The sequence below is a fragment of the Mus pahari genome, chromosome 7 (assembly GCF_900095145.1).
Source record: "Mus pahari chromosome 7, PAHARI_EIJ_v1.1, whole genome shotgun sequence".
NCBI classification, from domain to species: domain Eukaryota; kingdom Metazoa; phylum Chordata; class Mammalia; order Rodentia; family Muridae; genus Mus; species Mus pahari.
Window position 1 is genome coordinate 29,843,372 of NC_034596.1, and position 15,875 is coordinate 29,859,246.

The 15,875-nt window shown below is 45.8% G+C and overlaps 1 protein-coding gene across 3 annotated transcripts in view; it reads left to right on the plus strand.

Moving 5' to 3' along the window:
* Lamb1 (laminin subunit beta 1) overlaps positions 1-15,875 on the plus strand; it is a 63,559-nt gene that overhangs the window by 19,121 nt on the left and 28,563 nt on the right. For all 3 annotated transcript variants that reach the window (XM_029540802.1, XM_021202710.2, XM_021202711.2), the window contains 9 exons: positions 1,128-1,248; positions 2,875-3,063; positions 3,341-3,520; positions 3,821-3,933; positions 4,960-5,039; positions 12,918-13,053; positions 14,105-14,263; positions 15,175-15,302; positions 15,460-15,583. In XM_029540802.1, coding sequence (XP_029396662.1) covers positions 1,128-1,248; positions 2,875-3,063; positions 3,341-3,520; positions 3,821-3,933; positions 4,960-5,039; positions 12,918-13,053; positions 14,105-14,263; positions 15,175-15,302; positions 15,460-15,583 — 1,230 coding nt within the window. The remainder of the gene's footprint in view (positions 1-1,127; positions 1,249-2,874; positions 3,064-3,340; positions 3,521-3,820; positions 3,934-4,959; positions 5,040-12,917; positions 13,054-14,104; positions 14,264-15,174; positions 15,303-15,459; positions 15,584-15,875) is intronic.

The window sequence follows — 15,875 nt, forward strand, 5'->3', positions numbered from 1 at the left end:
TCCTGTTCCTGAATTCCAGTCAGTAGAAATGAGGGTTAAGGTGGAGGGCTTATGAACGTATGTGCGTATTGATTCTTCACAGTCTGCAAGGGTCTTAAGCACAATTTGCCGCAAAAGGACATGCAGTAGTGTATCTTAGGTCTTCAAGAAAAATTAATTTGTGTCTTTCTCATAGTTTCATCTCCTTACTTGAAGGAAAACAGATGGTAAATGGCTTTAAAAAAAATGGTTTCATTTATGGTTAAGAAAAATTAAGAGCTGTGATTAAAGGGGAGAAAAAGCAGAAACCTTTCAAGGAAAATGATCGCCTGGTTCAGTGGAGAGCGCACATTAGTTAGAGCCTGTTCTCACAGAGCAGTACGTACTGAGTTCTCCACTAAGACTTACAGGTTTCTAATACAGTAACTTTCAGAAATTATTCTTAAATATTGATACACTTTGAAATCCCTTTATTCTGTGTGTATGTGTGTCCTCACACATGTGCCACTGAGTTCAGGTCAGAGCACAACCTGAAGGAGTTACCTTCTCCTTCCACCTGGGTACCAGGAAGCAAACGTGGGTATTCAGGGCGGTGGTTTTTGTTGTGGTTGTTGTTGTTGTAATTCTTAAATAATTACTTGTAAATTATTTATTTTAGATTATAATTACCTCACTTCACTCTTTTCCTCCTTGCAAAACCTTCTTGTTCTCTTAAATAGGTAGCTTCTTTTTTTTTCATTAATTGTAGTTACATTTGTGAGTGTGTGTATATGCGTGCTCAGTCTGTATAATGTTAACTTGTATGTGTGTTTTCAGGGGCGATCATTTGGTATGGGATAACCAATTGGTGTGTTCTCCCCTGGGGAAGACCAATTTCTCCCGCTTTCAGCCTTCCTTAGCTGCCTGCAGTCCTTTAAAAAGGGGATTCTTAAGTTGTTAATTTTGCTCATTCGATTCTTTGTGTTGATATTCAATTGAGTGCCCATTACATCATAGAAACTATCCCGGAAACAAGGATGATAGCTCAGTTGGGGAAGGAGGAGAAAGACAGTCCTCACCATGAGGAGGGTGTGTCTTCTGCTGACTGGAGAGAGGGTGGCCATTCCTATGCTTCTGACTCGGCCTGTATTGGTTTGTTAACTTCCCAGGTTCACGGGCATTGCATGTGCAGACACAACACCAAAGGCTTGAACTGTGAGCTGTGCATGGATTTCTACCACGATTTGCCATGGAGACCCGCTGAAGGCCGGAACAGCAACGCCTGTAAAAGTGAGTTGTCAGAGGGGGAGGGCTGCTGGAGGCCGGGGTTCCAGGCTCTGTTTTCGGGGGGATGAGGGGGCTGCAGTCTGCAATTGCACTGTTTGCAGAAGGGAGGAGGGCTGTGCCATTCTCCTGGCTGTGTCTGTTCCAGAGCCATAATATGTATGCACTGAGGTCAAGTAACAAAAATTTCTATGTTTGGCATTGACTTGGGAAAATGGCAGTGGGGTGTCCATGACTTTATATCTATCTGCCTTTAAGACAAGAGGACGACAGGGCAAATGAAAGGCAGAGACAGTGCCTTTGATGCACTGAAGACTTGGTCACCAGCTGGTAGCACTATTGAGAAGTAATTGGGTCCCCAAAACAATCACTCGATCAGTGGGTTAGTTCACTGATGGGTTCCTCGCTGACTGGTTGACTAGGTTAGGCCCACTTGGAGGAGGTGCTTCACAGAGGTGTGCCTTTGATGTTGCTTCTTGCTCCCAACCCTCTCTGATTGTTTTCTTGCTTCCTGGCTACCACTCCAGGCCCTTTCTGCCATCACATTCTTAGCGCAGAGCCAGCAGTGAGAACTGGCCGGCTATGGAATCTTAACCTCTCGAAACTGGGACCCCAAGGAAACCCTCCTTGAAGTCATTTTCCTCAAGTGTTTTGTCACAGGGAGGGAAGAAGTCCGGCCCGTTGTTAAGCTACCCATTTGTGCCTGGAGTACAGGGTGTGTCGCCTGCCTGTCACGGTTATCCCGCACACGTCCTGTCACAGTCTTCAAATACGCAACCCCCAAAGGCTTCTCTAGGAATACATCAACCAGCAGAGTAGAGAGGATGTCAGTCAGTTTCTACCCTGGGCGGGGCCAAAGCAACCTTCAGGGGAGTGGCTTCCCTCCTAGCCAAATAAATCAACATAAATCGGGAAGGATCCATCAGACCATGGCCACTCGGCTGTGCTGTCTCAGCTCTGTGGGAAAGCAGAAACATCATAGAAGGAGAGAGCAGGGTAAAGCTGGGAGCCAGAGCTTTCAGAGGGCACCCCAAGGACCTACTCTCTCCAGCCAGACCACACCTCCTTCTTCCCACGGTCTTCCAGGTATGAGTCCTTCAGGGGATTAAGCAACCCATGGACCAGGGCCTTCATGGTCCGGTCATTTCCCAACCAAGTCTTTTACACATGAACCTCACCCTGATTGGGGATTTTGTCCAAGAGTTTCCCATTTATGATAACAGTATTTGTTTATTTATTTGGATTTTTGAGACAGGGTTTCTCTGTGTAGCGCTGCCTATCTGGTCACTCTATAGATCACATTGGCCTCAGACTTAGAGATCTACCAGCAGCTGCCTCCCAAGTGCTAGGATAAAGAGTGTGAGCCACCACGGACCAGCCTAGTGCTCTCTGTTTATTATATAGAGTTCACATTTTAAAAGTTGCTAACCTGATCTGAGGTCTTGGTCAGGATCAATGAGGAAGGCTTAGCTCTGTCTCATCACCAGAGGCTTCTCTAAGCTGATTGATTGCTACTTGACTCAAAGTCACTCCCCACTCACTCTGTTCAATGAGCTTCCTTCCCACCACCCCTGCCCTCCACTGGTGGACAGGTTTTAAATTCTTGTTCTTGACTTTGGTCTTGTCCCACAGAATGTAACTGCAACGAACATTCCAGCTCATGTCACTTTGACATGGCGGTCTTCCTGGCTACTGGCAACGTCAGTGGGGGAGTGTGTGATAACTGCCAGCACAACACCATGGGGCGCAACTGTGAGCAGTGCAAACCGTTCTACTTCCAGCACCCCGAGAGGGACATCCGGGACCCCAATCTCTGCGAACGTACGTCGGGGAGTGTCGCCATTCTTGAGGCTTGTCTTTGTCACTTCGCATGCAGGGTAGTTTGTTGTTAGCATCCTTCTCTTGGAGCACAGGCTCTGAGCAGCGTAGCCTGTGTTGGTAGCTAACTGCTGTTTGGGATGCCGGGAGGGGCATTTTCTTGCTAGTCGGGCCTTCAGTTCTCTTGCGCTGGATTTGGAAGGTAGAAGAGAGCGTATGTGTTTGTGCAAAAGACGCAGCCTAATGCCTGGTGCCCGTAACCTGGACTTGTTCTTTCCAGCATGTACCTGTGACCCAGCTGGTTCTGAGAATGGCGGGATCTGTGACGGGTACACTGATTTTTCTGTGGGTCTCATTGCTGGTCAGTGTCGGTGCAAACTGCACGTGGAGGGAGAGCGCTGTGATGTTTGTAAAGAAGGCTTCTACGACTTAAGTGCCGAAGACCCGTATGGTTGTAAATGTAAGTCTGGGTGGGGCATTCTCCAGGGGATGCAGTTCCCATTGACGCTGCAATTCTAAGGCTAAACCTCAGCTTTGGACTAACTCACTCAGTGTATGTTTCTTTGCTCTGTCTCCCCCCCCCCCCCAATAGCATGTGCTTGCAATCCTCTGGGGACAATTCCTGGTGGGCTGCTTGTGGACGTTGTACATCGTGGTGCGGAGCCTAGTGCGCACCACGATGTACAACGTCCACAAGCAGCTTTGGACTAACTCACTCAGTGTATGTTTCTTTGCTCTGTCTCCCCCCCCCCCCCAATAGCATGTGCTTGCAATCCTCTGGGGACAATTCCTGGTGGGAATCCTTGTGATTCTGAGACCGGCTACTGCTACTGTAAGCGGCTGGTGACAGGACAGCGCTGTGACCAATGCCTGGTAGGTAATCCTGATCTCCCGAGGATGAGAAGGTAGTGACTCTGACATGTTTGTTTTGTTTTTGAGGTAGGGTCTCGGTATGTAGCCAAGACTGGCTTTAAACTCAGAATCCTCCCAGCCCTGCCATCCAGGCCCTTGTATGTGCATACCACCATACCTGGCAGATAAGGAATGTTTTTCCCAATTTTTTTTTAATCCATCATTTTTACTTTTACATGTTAATGTTAAGAGACCCAAGGAGAAAAGTCAAAATGAGGATTTCTAGTGAATCATTTGACAAGCTGCGGTGAATACTGCTTATGTAGACAAGTGAACAAGTTTGTCTTTTTTTTTTTTTTTAATAACATTGCTAACAGCTGGGTAAGGACATGAGTTAGGACTTGTTAGCTTCCAACAGAAACATAGGTCAACTCATACTGTGAAAAGTGTTTCAGAGAGACGTCTCAGGAACTAGCAAAAATGTAATATTCCTAACCTAGTAACCTCACTTCTAAGACTCCTCATGAGATCCTCAGAGAACTGGACAAAGGGCCATTCCTGATAGATTCATTGCACCCTTATTAATTACGACAGGAAACTTATAATCAATAGTGGGAAAATGGTTGCATAAATTTGGGGATTTCCATACAATTCAGTTGTGGAAAATGACATTAATGCAAAGAAGTGTTTGCATTGTTGTGTTAGCAAGCAAAACAGACTCAAGGTGTGAATTTATGTAAGAAAAAAATTTCATCAAGACAGACAAAAATCTGGAGGAAGCACACCAATAATACTGGCCATAGTTGTTCTTTCTGCCAGAGCCATTTGAATGAGGAAAACTGATCTCCGTATGCTCACTCCAAGCTGGGCAGGTCTCACATGGCACAAAATTGAGTTTCTTTAGTAAGAATATTCCTACCCCGGTTCTGTTTCCTTGGTTGAACGAAATGCTTGGGCTAATCCGGGCAGGCTGGAGCTTGTTGTCTGCTGAGTCTCTTGTACAGTCAGAGGAGCCGTCCTTTACACGTCTAATCTTTTGATCTGCAGCCGCAGCACTGGGGCTTAAGCAATGATTTGGATGGATGTCGACCTTGTGACTGTGACCTTGGAGGGGCGGTGAACAATAGGTAAGTGGAACGTCATCAGTTGTACTCTGACCCAGGCGCCAAGCAGACTCGCGTTCAGGAAGTCTAAGGTTTTGTAGTCCTTTTAAGAAAGTTCGTAAAGTCTGTTCATCTTTGGTTTGAGTACCTGCCAATCATTTGTCTTGATGATTTTCAGGGTCGGTTACGGGCTGGGGGAGTGAGTTTTGAAATCTTATTTGTTGGCCCAGAGAGGGCTCGGTGGTTGCAGAGGACCCGAGTTTGGTTCCCAGCACCCGTAAAACTGCCTATAATTCAAGCTCCAGGCTCCAGTGTCCCCTTCTGGCCTCCATGGGATCTGCAGTCATATGTGCGTGCATACACATAGACATAACACACATGTACATAATTAACCTCAAGAAAAGGATGATTTACGTATTTATTTATTTGCTGTGAACCATATTTAATAGAACTATGGACATAGAATGAAAGTATGTTGATGTTAGAAATGTGGCAGAAGTTTACATTTGAAGATACAACTAAGAAAGGCTAATGCAATAAAAACAGAATATAGTCAAGTTAGCATCAACTAACTGTGCATCTTTACTCTGTTTCTTGACTGTTGATGTGATATGACCAGTGTGGTTTTTTTTAGGAAGTTAAGTTCTGTGTACCATTTGCTTACTGTTTCATATCGTGGTAGGTTTTTTAAATCCAGAAAATTTGTCTTTTTTTTTTTTTTTTTATAAATAATCCTGTTAGGTTGCCAGACACTGACCTAGGTTCTGGAGATGCAAACTCAGGCCCTCTTGCACAGGACGGAGCCCTGTGTTTAGGTTTTAATAGTCAACTTCAAAGAGAAAACCAGCCTGTGATTTTCCACTTGCCTTTATTTTCATTGTGTCCATGAGTGTGCACACACCGCAGCACACATGTGGAGGTCTGAAGACAATCGAGGGAGTTGAGTCTCTGACTCTAGTGTGGTGCTCAGGTCATCAGACAGGGTGGCATGTCCTTTAACCTATGGAACGATCATAGGTTAAACATGTTAGCAGAAACTTGCAAGGTTTCCATTTGTAGAACCTTTGTCTTATACCCATCCACACCTCTATTTTCAATAATAGTGCTCCTGTCTGTCAGGTGGGAAAACATTTGTTTGGTAATTTCCATCTTCCCTTTTTAAATGTGCTTTCAGTGAAGCTCTCTGAAGACAAGTCTTGATGAGTTATCAGTGAGGAAACTGCTGAGCCAAAGAGCACCCATGGCTTCATTTTCAGGGAGTGTCATAGTGTTCCAGACAGATTAGACCAGCTGATTTCTCCTGTCTGTCACAGAAGCACTGGCTCCCCTGGCCCCAGCCTCAGCTAGTAGCAGCAATTGTTTTTCATTAATTTAATAGATGGAAAATAGATTCTCATTTGGTTGTGAGGATCTTTTTTTTTTTTTTTCTTTATAACTTAATTGATTCACAAGGTTTACATATTATTTTTAGTTCCTGAAATATGCTAGTGTTCTTTGAATTGATGAAACGTGTGACTCTCTATGGAAATATATGCATTTAGCAGGTTGTTCTTTGTTGTGGGAGTTGAGTTAACCATAATTGAGTCCAAAAAGAACTTTAGTCTCTGTCACTGGATCAAATTCAACATCTGGCGGGGAGAGTGTCGGTGACTGCAGGGACAGATGTTTCCCTGTTGTCTCAGTCTTCCCTTAGAGAACATGCTGATTGGTTGAGCAACCTTTGTGTGCTCGAAACTCGACTCTCTGACAAGTTCATTTCCACCCGCATCGGCTGCTAGGAAGGCCTGAGACGTGAGATCTCAAGAAGGTGTTTTCTTTGGCCTCTTTGGTTTGTTCTTTTTCAGAGTATACTGGGGATGCAATATGGCCACTACCTCCAGAGAACTCTTTTCTTAGAAACTCCTGAGGGCAAGCAGCTGAGATGATTCAAATCCATAGGTGCAGGGAGGGAAGGCTCTGGTCTACCACAGTGTGCAATCCCGTCTCCTCCACTCGCTGCTGTCAGCCCAAGTCCTTCATGAACACATAGAAGTGGCCACCATGATTCAGGAATGCCTGGTGTTCCTTTATCCTTCATGGTCTCTGTTTACTTGCTTTTTTTCTCTATTGCACACACACTTCTGGTCTTGGTCTTCACTCTGGCCCATCTCAAACACCAGAGTATGTTCATCAAAACTCTTAGTGAGACCTTTAAAGCAGGTGGTCTCCTGAGCTAGCAGGAGAGATGAGACTCACTGTTCTGGTGGGGCAGGGTGGAGGGTGGGGCACGGCCTTTATAGATAGATACCTTCCAGCCCCACAGCCCTTCGGAGTCCTATGGCAGTCATTTTCAGGGTTCCTCCAAGAGGAGTTCTGAAGGAGTTGCTTAGGCTTGTCCCTTAAACTCTGCACACACGTGTGTAGGTCAGAAGACAAGAGGACGGTCTTCAGTATGCTGTGTCTCTCCCTCCACCATTTAGGTCCCAGAAATGGATTTCAGATCAACAGGCACCCTACCCATTGATCCATATGACCAGCCCCTCTCCCTTTTCTGTGGACACATAATAATACTGAATAAAGGTTGATTGAGTAAGAGAACTTTAGAAGCAAAAGGGTTTTAAGATGTAGTAACTACGTACATACTTTTTAGGTGAAGTATCTCTGAATATGACTCAAACACCCTCTGGCTACTTTAGCTAGGGGCAGAATCAAGTAAAAGATGCTTTAAAACATTTTGTACAGCTAGCCAAGTTGAGTTGTACAGTAAAGACTTAATCATCCATGGCTAGTAAGTAATGTTGAAAAATAATCTGAATTTTTAAATATTTCAAGATGTAAGATCTAATTGTTTTAAGTGATATAACTAAAACCAGGTTAATGAATTTTTGTCCAGACTGTTTGCTTTAATGAATGAATAAGAATTAATGGCAGTGGTTGCTAGATAAACAGAACTTTAAAATATCTCTGTAACATCCTTCCAAATGTTCTAGGTTAAATGTCGGCCCTTGGGTCAGCCCTGGGCATCTGGCCTGTGGCCTGCTATGTCTTGGCAAGAGCTCAGAGCTATAGCTTCCGGTCCTCCATTGTGTCTTAGAAGGTGTATGCTACTTTAATTTCTCAACTCTCTCCTGATGTTCTTTTACATTTGTTTATATTGCTTTGTGTCTCCAGTGGCACCAGCTCTGTGAGGCGTGCAGACACTCCATCAGCGGGGGACTGAAATATACCAGCTGTGAAGCTACAGCAGGGATTACTCCTGAGCTCGCTAAATAATTGTGGTTTATCTAGCTTGTTGTTAGTTGCTATGAGGGATGGACAGACACTAAGGGGTCTACCTCCCTGTTAGGAAGTATCCTGTGGTGGAGGTGATACTACCCCGAAGAATGAGTAGTGTGGTCTCCCAGGTGAACCAGCTCTTGTTCGGAATCAATCGTGAAGGAGACGAAGGTGTTAAATACATAATGAATGTTGCATTTTAATACTTTGAAAGTTTTCTCTGTTAATAGAGAAAAGCTGGACTTGAACTCTTCCTGCTCATTCATTTGTAACTGAAAGCAATTATGTTTCCATTAGAACTTTTAACTGTCTACATTTGTGAGAAATCTGTGCTAAATGATCTTAGCTTTGACCTATTGGGAAACCTAGAGGCTCTATTAGTTTTTGATTGCTGCCAGAACAAATAACCACACTTTAGTGGCTGAAAAGAGCATAGATTTATTATCTTGTGGCTGGGTGGGGATTACAGGCACATGATGGTGTACTGCACTGCTTTCGAAGGACAATGCAGGTGAAGGTTTCCTGCTTATTCAGGTTTCAGGTGGTTTCCTTGAAGCTGCAAGGTGATCCTGTTTTCTGCTGGACGTAACAGAAACACAAGGCTGTTCCCAGCCTCTAGAGGCATCCACATTCCTTGATTAACAACCCCCTTCCTCTCTTTCCTCAAAACCATGGCACCATAGCTTTCTAACCCACTTCTGAGTCCATGTAGCTGGACTGAGTCCACCTAGATAATCCATGACCATGTCACATCTCTTTCAGGCTTCCTGCCCTTCATCACATCTGCAACATGCTTTTTGCCACGTGAGGTCACACAGCAGCAGGTCCCTGGGAGGATAAATGTGTCTTTACAGGCCAGTCCTGTGGCTCAGAGCCTTCATTTTCTCTTATGTCATCTTTCTGTTACTGATTCAACAAATAGACTCTATTTAGGTTACAGGAAAACTTGTCGTGGGAGTGTGAAAAACCATATAGTGTTTCTGACAGGTGATGTTTGTTTGTTTGTTTTAATATAGATTAGTAAAGAATTTGGACTTGGGAATGAGTTTTGAAAGCAGAATAAGATTGATGGCCTTCTAGCTGGGAGGAAAAAGGGTAAAGGTTAAGGTGTGGGGATTGGTGGGCCAGAGGGTAAAGGTTAAGGGATGGGGAAGGGTGGGTCATGGGTAAAGGTTAAGGGATGGGGGAGTGAGAGGGTAAAGGTTAAGGGATGGGGAAGTTAGAGGGTAAAGGTTAGAGGGTGGGAATATGGGGGTCAGAGGGTAAAGGTTAAGGATCAAGTTTTTCCACTTCTTTGCTCTCCTTTTTCACATCTTTCCCCTGCACATGAGAACCATCCTCCAAGCTTTAGGGCCACATAATCTAGGAAGCCTCCCTTAGTCTTCTCCATCAGACACCCAGAGTGCTTTGCTCCTGGCTACATCTTGTCTTAGTTAATTGCTTCATTGCTTCTCTTCCCAATTAAATCCTAAGCTGAGGAGCGAGACATTCCTCGCCGCTCCACCCCATATTATTTACCCATAAATAATGGCCTCACCCAGTGAATGCAAGGGGTTGGTCGATTCAGAAGTTAGAATGGAGTCAGAGCATGGGGCACCCATGCCAGCACGCACAGTTTCCAGGGACAATATTTGTTCAGTAAATATTTGCTGAAGAGTACGGGGAGTGTGGCTCGTCTGAAAGCACAGTCCTGTGCCAGGAAGACTAGCAGCTGTTCTACAGAGCATGGGTTGTGGAGCTGCAGCAAGCCAGGCAGATGCAGTGTCCCTGGTATGATAAGGTGCAGAGAAGCACTCTGTGGAGGCAGGGCCATGGGGAGGTGGGCTGGGAAGTGATGGTTAGCATGGGAGAGGTCTGTGTAGGAAGATTTAGAAGATGGTGGTATCATGGCCTAAGAGAGGAGGCTGCTAAGTATGTGGACATCTTGAGATAAGACTTACATGTTTGGATTGAGGAAGAAGTGTTATCTCACATCATGAGAAAGGATTTAAAATCTGAGTGTTAAAGAAGGAGAAGGTGGTGCAAGTGATGGAAGGAGCCGGGGTGCAGCCGGGAGAGCCGTACCTGAGGCTGGAATTGCAGAAGCATGCATAGCAGTTGGGCTCCTGAGCTGTAAGGATGAAGAACTTCTATGCAGGGGATGGAGACAGCCCGGGGAGGCTCTGGAAACAGGAGTGTGGAGTTGAAGCTCTGCTCATCAGTGGTGGTGATTCCAGTCTGTCACGAGACTAGTGATCGACCGCAGAGCTGTGAGAAGCAAGGTCTTTCTAGATCTTCCCTTGCAATCATGTCTTCCTGGGATCGTTGTTCATTTAGAATTGTGCAGCCCAGAAACAGTTGACCAGGATCTCCATTCTCGTCTGTTCTCGTTGCTTTTTTTTTTTTTTTTTTCCTAATGAGAGTGGGAGCTAGTGGCCTTTGGTGGTTCATGCTGTTCATCGGGACACATCTGCTGTAGAGGAAGAGGGTCCATATGATGGAATGTCTGGTGACTGGATTTCTGAAGATGACAGTTGGTGGTGGCCAAAAGTGCTGGATCATAATTAGAACAGGCTTTCCTCTCCTGGGAACTGGTTCTGTGGCTTTAAGAACTCCTATTCCTATGGGGTAATGACTGACTTGTCCTACAAGCAAGGATGTCCACTGGCCCGTGAAAGCTGCGTGAGATGTTTCAAGCAAGCTGGGACCTGTTCGTCTGCTGGAGCTGCAGCTTGCCTGGGGCTTGAGGTCCCCTAAACTTTGGGAGTGGGCTTAAGTAGGGCAATAAATCACATCTTGACTTTTACTGCAGTGGAAATGGATGCCTGAAGCCAGGTGTGGCAATTCAGTCTGAAATCCCAGCAGTCAGGCTGAGGTTGAAGGATGGTGACTTCCAGACCAGCGTGAGCTATTTACAGAGACTCCCATCTTAAGGAAAATAAAACCAATAAGAGGATGCCTGTCTTTGGGTTTTACCTGACTTACAAAATGCTAGCATGGGAAGAATCAAAGAAATATAGCAAAAAACAAAACAAAACAAAAAACAAAAAACAACAACAACAAAACAAAAAAAGAAATATAGCAAAGCAAAACATAAATACATTAGTTTATACAGATAAATTATCTAAAATAATAACATATTGTAAGAATTCATCTACCTTAATCTCTATTTTTTCTAACTTTCCTTCATTCATTTGTCCACCCACAGTTCACTGGGCATACTCCCTGCGCAGAGCGCTAGGCTTGGGTGGATGTGGACCGTTAGATGTGAAAACCCAGCCCCAGCCCTAGGTTTCCAGTCCAGCTGCTGGCTAGAGATCTGCTAATGATTAAGGGAGAAAGAAAGCAAATGGGTTTTATATGCAATTAAGGAAGAGTCACATTCTCAGAAGCGCCATTCACAGTGAGGAAACTAAGCCTTCCAGAAGTTGGTCTAGGCTCTGAGGAGTAGGACCAGAAGGCTCAGTGCTTTCACTTGAGGGCAGTGGCAGGCTTCGTTGTAAAGGGTAAGCCTACAGAAATCAGGCAGTGGTCCTCAGAGAAAGCCTGAATTGTGGACTGGGCACTGGTGACCGGGAAATGCCACAGCAGGAAAGTTGAATCGGTAGATACTCTGCTAGGATAGAGAGGTCATCCAGGCTGAAGGGACAGCCCGAGCCAAGGGAGGAGTCACAGTCCCTAGTGCATTGAAAGTTGCAAGCCCTGCAGCTTGGTTGGTGACATCTGGGAAAACATCAGGCTGACAAGGGCGATATTTGAAGGGATAGCCCACCTGTGCATTGTGTCAGGAAATGACATCCTTGGTGCCTCCTAGAAAGGCAGTGAGGGGCGGACGTGTGGAGGAGTTGTATTGAGGTTCGGTATTTGACAAGGATACCAATTAGCAAACAGGCCTTTGCTGACTGAGAGAACATAGCATGTCCAGTGGAGGGGAAGAACACGGAAGTCGGTTCTTGGTGACTCTGGTGTGGGGTTAGATGTCATCAGCCCTGTGGAGAACACAGGAGGGAGGGAGGCCTCTTTTGGATCCATTGTTCTGAGGAAGCTCTGGAACTGCTGAGTCAAAGATGCCCATCAGGGAGTTCAGATCTGAGGTCACAAAAGGAATTGTAATTAAAAGCAGAAGTGGGCCTAGAACGATGGCTGGGTGGCTAATAGCACTGGCTGCTCTTCTAGAGGACCTGGGTTCAAGTTCCAGCATCCACATGGCAGCTCACAACTGTCTAAGCTGCAGTCTCGGAATCCAGTGCTCTCTGCTGGCCTTCTCCAGGACCGGGAATGCATGTGGTACGAACATACATGCAGGCAAAGCAGCCACATGCGTAAGAGAAAATGAAGGGACAACAACAACAACAACAAAAAGCATACGGCGTTTAAGATTCCAACGCAAACAGTTTTGCAGTGTCTGCAGAAAGCGTTGATGTGGTGTCGCCGGAGCCTGGGGCACGAGAGGAAAGTGAAAGCCCGGGCCAGAGAACATTCAGGATGATGTGTTGGTCAAATTTGGGATTTGTTTACAGATATTATTTTCCCCTGCATACCTTATTGTTTGAATGAAATATGAAAATGTTGGCCCATGACAAGCCTAATAGTAAGCACAGAAGGACTTGTAGTGGGTTCGTCTGTGCCTACCGTAAGCCCTGATGAACACTTGTGTCCCCTCCTCAGCTGCTCGGAGGACTCCGGCCAGTGCTCTTGCCTGCCCCACATGATTGGGCGGCAGTGTAACGAGGTGGAGTCGGGTTACTATTTCACCACCCTGGACCACTACATCTACGAAGCTGAGGAAGCCAATCTGGGGCCCGTAAGTAGGGGGACTTCTGACAGCTTGGTGGGACAGCACTTTGTGGGGGCTGTCACAGGATGCGCATGCTTCATAAAGATGTCACTTAAGTAATCTTTTAGATCCCGTCAGCACGGAAATAAGGGTGGGGACGTGCTGTGGTATTTAAATGTGAGTTAATCTGAAGTTCATACGTAGATTTCGGAGAGTTCTCTAATAAGGCTTTTGGTTGGTGTGTCTATAAGAATAAGAATTTTCTATTCTTCTCTCTATTTGTACTCCAGAGTAATTGTAGATTTGACATCCTGTAGACCCAGATATACTTCGCTTCCCACCCCAAACTTTACTGATGTTAATGTATGTCTGGTCCTTATGCTTAAGGGACGCACAGCTGGCGTGGAGACTTTTTCCCACATGACTTGTTGACGTGATCCTCCTCACAGCATGGCTTCCGACTTGCAATAAGGAAGAAAGAAACTGCCAGAACTCTTAAAGTCCTAGGCTGCCATCCCCTGATACTCTGTGTGGTCACACGTTCCTGGGCTTGTTCACAGGGAGTGCCTCTGGGTGAGGACTTGGTGGTGGCCATCTTTGGAGATGACCAGACACCGGTTCTATATAGTAACTGTGAACCCTCTACCAGAGTGGACTCGTTAGGGATTACTCATCAGCAAATCATACTTGTGTACTTGGCAAGAGGGAGGAGGAGAAAGAAGGGGCTGCCCGGGAGACTGCACTAGATACTGGAGTATCTTACCACTTCCAGACATGCTCAGAAGCCAATGCGTTTATTTTTTCCCCTTTGTTTATCCACTGGTATGTCCTGGAAGGTACATCCCAGACTTTTGACTTCCATCTCCAATGTTCCGAGATGACTCCAGCAACAAAAGGAAAAGCAAACCAATGACTTGTGTTTGTGAGAGGAAAGAATCACAAACCTAAAGACTTCTTCAGGGAGTTTGTAGCTAGGAGATGGAAAGTAGGCGTGGTTTTGAATCTTTGGACTTTGGCTGTGAGGTGTAGGTGAATTCCATTTCATACAAAGAATAACTAGTGTCCTCTTGTCCCCCAGGGAGTCGTTGTGGTGGAAAGGCAGTACATTCAGGACCGCATTCCTTCCTGGACAGGACCTGGCTTCGTCCGAGTGCCTGAAGGGGCTTATTTGGAGTTTTTCATTGACAACATACCATATTCCATGGAGTATGAAATCCTAATCCGCTATGAGCCACAGGTGAAGAAAGCCATCAATAAACATCATGGTGGAGGGTGGAGGGGATTGTTACTAGAAAAACATTACTCCTGATAGCTTCTAGAACATTCTGTGAAGACGAGTTTGCATTGAAATAGATACCAGCCACTGTTTTTTCTAACCTCCTCCATGCAACTTTTTTAATCCAGTTTCTCATTCAGCAGTTAGGCTCTTAATCTGACTCAGTTAAGGAGGTAATGATGGTGTATCAAAAGTTTTCCTCCCCCTGAGACCTGGCTGCCCAATGACTATTATTCCCCCTAGTGTAGTCAAAGGCTGAAGGTGACATTATAACAGAAAAAAGTGGCACTGGGAGAGTCATGTACAGGGCACTGAGCCATGGCTTCTAGAATATTCCCTAAAGACCCAGATCCAGGGCAGAAGTGGGAATGCCCAGATCTAGGCCTACTATGATGAGTGATTTTTGTTTAGTTTTGTGTTTTTCTTTAGAGACAGGGTCTTGCTTTGTAGCTAAGGCTAACCTTGAACTCAAATCCTGCCTCATTCTCTTGAGTGCTGGGATTAGAGATGTATACAAAGCACATAGCCTCTAAGTAGAGTTTTGATCAACTGATCCAAAGGGAAGAAAGGAGATGTGAAGAGGGGTTTGCTGAGAATCACTCTTACTGCCAGATACAGGAAATGGTCAGAGCTGCTATTGGAGAAAGGACTAGGACCTTGAGCAGGAGGGGCTCCTTTCGTGAGCTTCACCAGGAGGAAGCAGGTGTTAGGTCTGGAACTGGGTAGTAACAGAGGAAGCGTTAGGGACAAAAGCAAACTGTCTGGCTTCTAATGAAGCTCAGTCACTGTGAGGGGAATCTTCCTAGCCGGACTGGACTGGCTGCAGTGGGCTAGCACAAATACTCCTTTTGATTCTTTGTTTCCTGTTCTAGCTGCCGGACCACTGGGAGAAAGCTGTCATCACTGTACAGCGGCCGGGGAAGATTCCAGCCAGCAGCCGATGTGGTAACACCGTTCCCGATGATGACAACCAGGTGGTATCCTTGTCACCGGGCTCAAGGTCAGTTGATGGGGTCTTAAGAGACTGAGTCACTGGCTATGGAAGACTGTCTGTTGGACGATCACCATAAGCTCTTGTTTTTCTTCCTGTTGCTATTCTTGGGAGCTTAAACTTTGCTTTTTTTTTTCTTGTGTTTCTCCCTTGCCTGGGGGGTTAGATACGTTGTCCTCCCTCGCCCCGTGTGCTTTGAGAAGGGAATGAACTACACGGTGAGGTTGGAGCTGCCCCAGTATACGGCCTCGGGCAGTGACATGGAGAGCCCGTACACGTTCATTGACTCGGTGAGTACCAGGCTCCTGTCAGAGAGCCTAGTAGAAAGTGCCCAGCTGCCACCCCAGTATTGTGTGGAAGGACAGAGCTGGGCAGTGAGACAGAATGGGCCCTTTCTGCCTCTAGAGCTTCTTTGTGTATAGCAATAGGGTGAAAGGTCAGATCCCATTTCCTGGTGAAAATCCCTGACCAGAACCCACCAGTCCTTGAATATGAAAACCTACCAATTCCTGAGCATAAAATCCTACCAATCCTCACTGTGGAAATCTCTACCCTGGAAAACCCTTCCCCCCAAATCCCTAT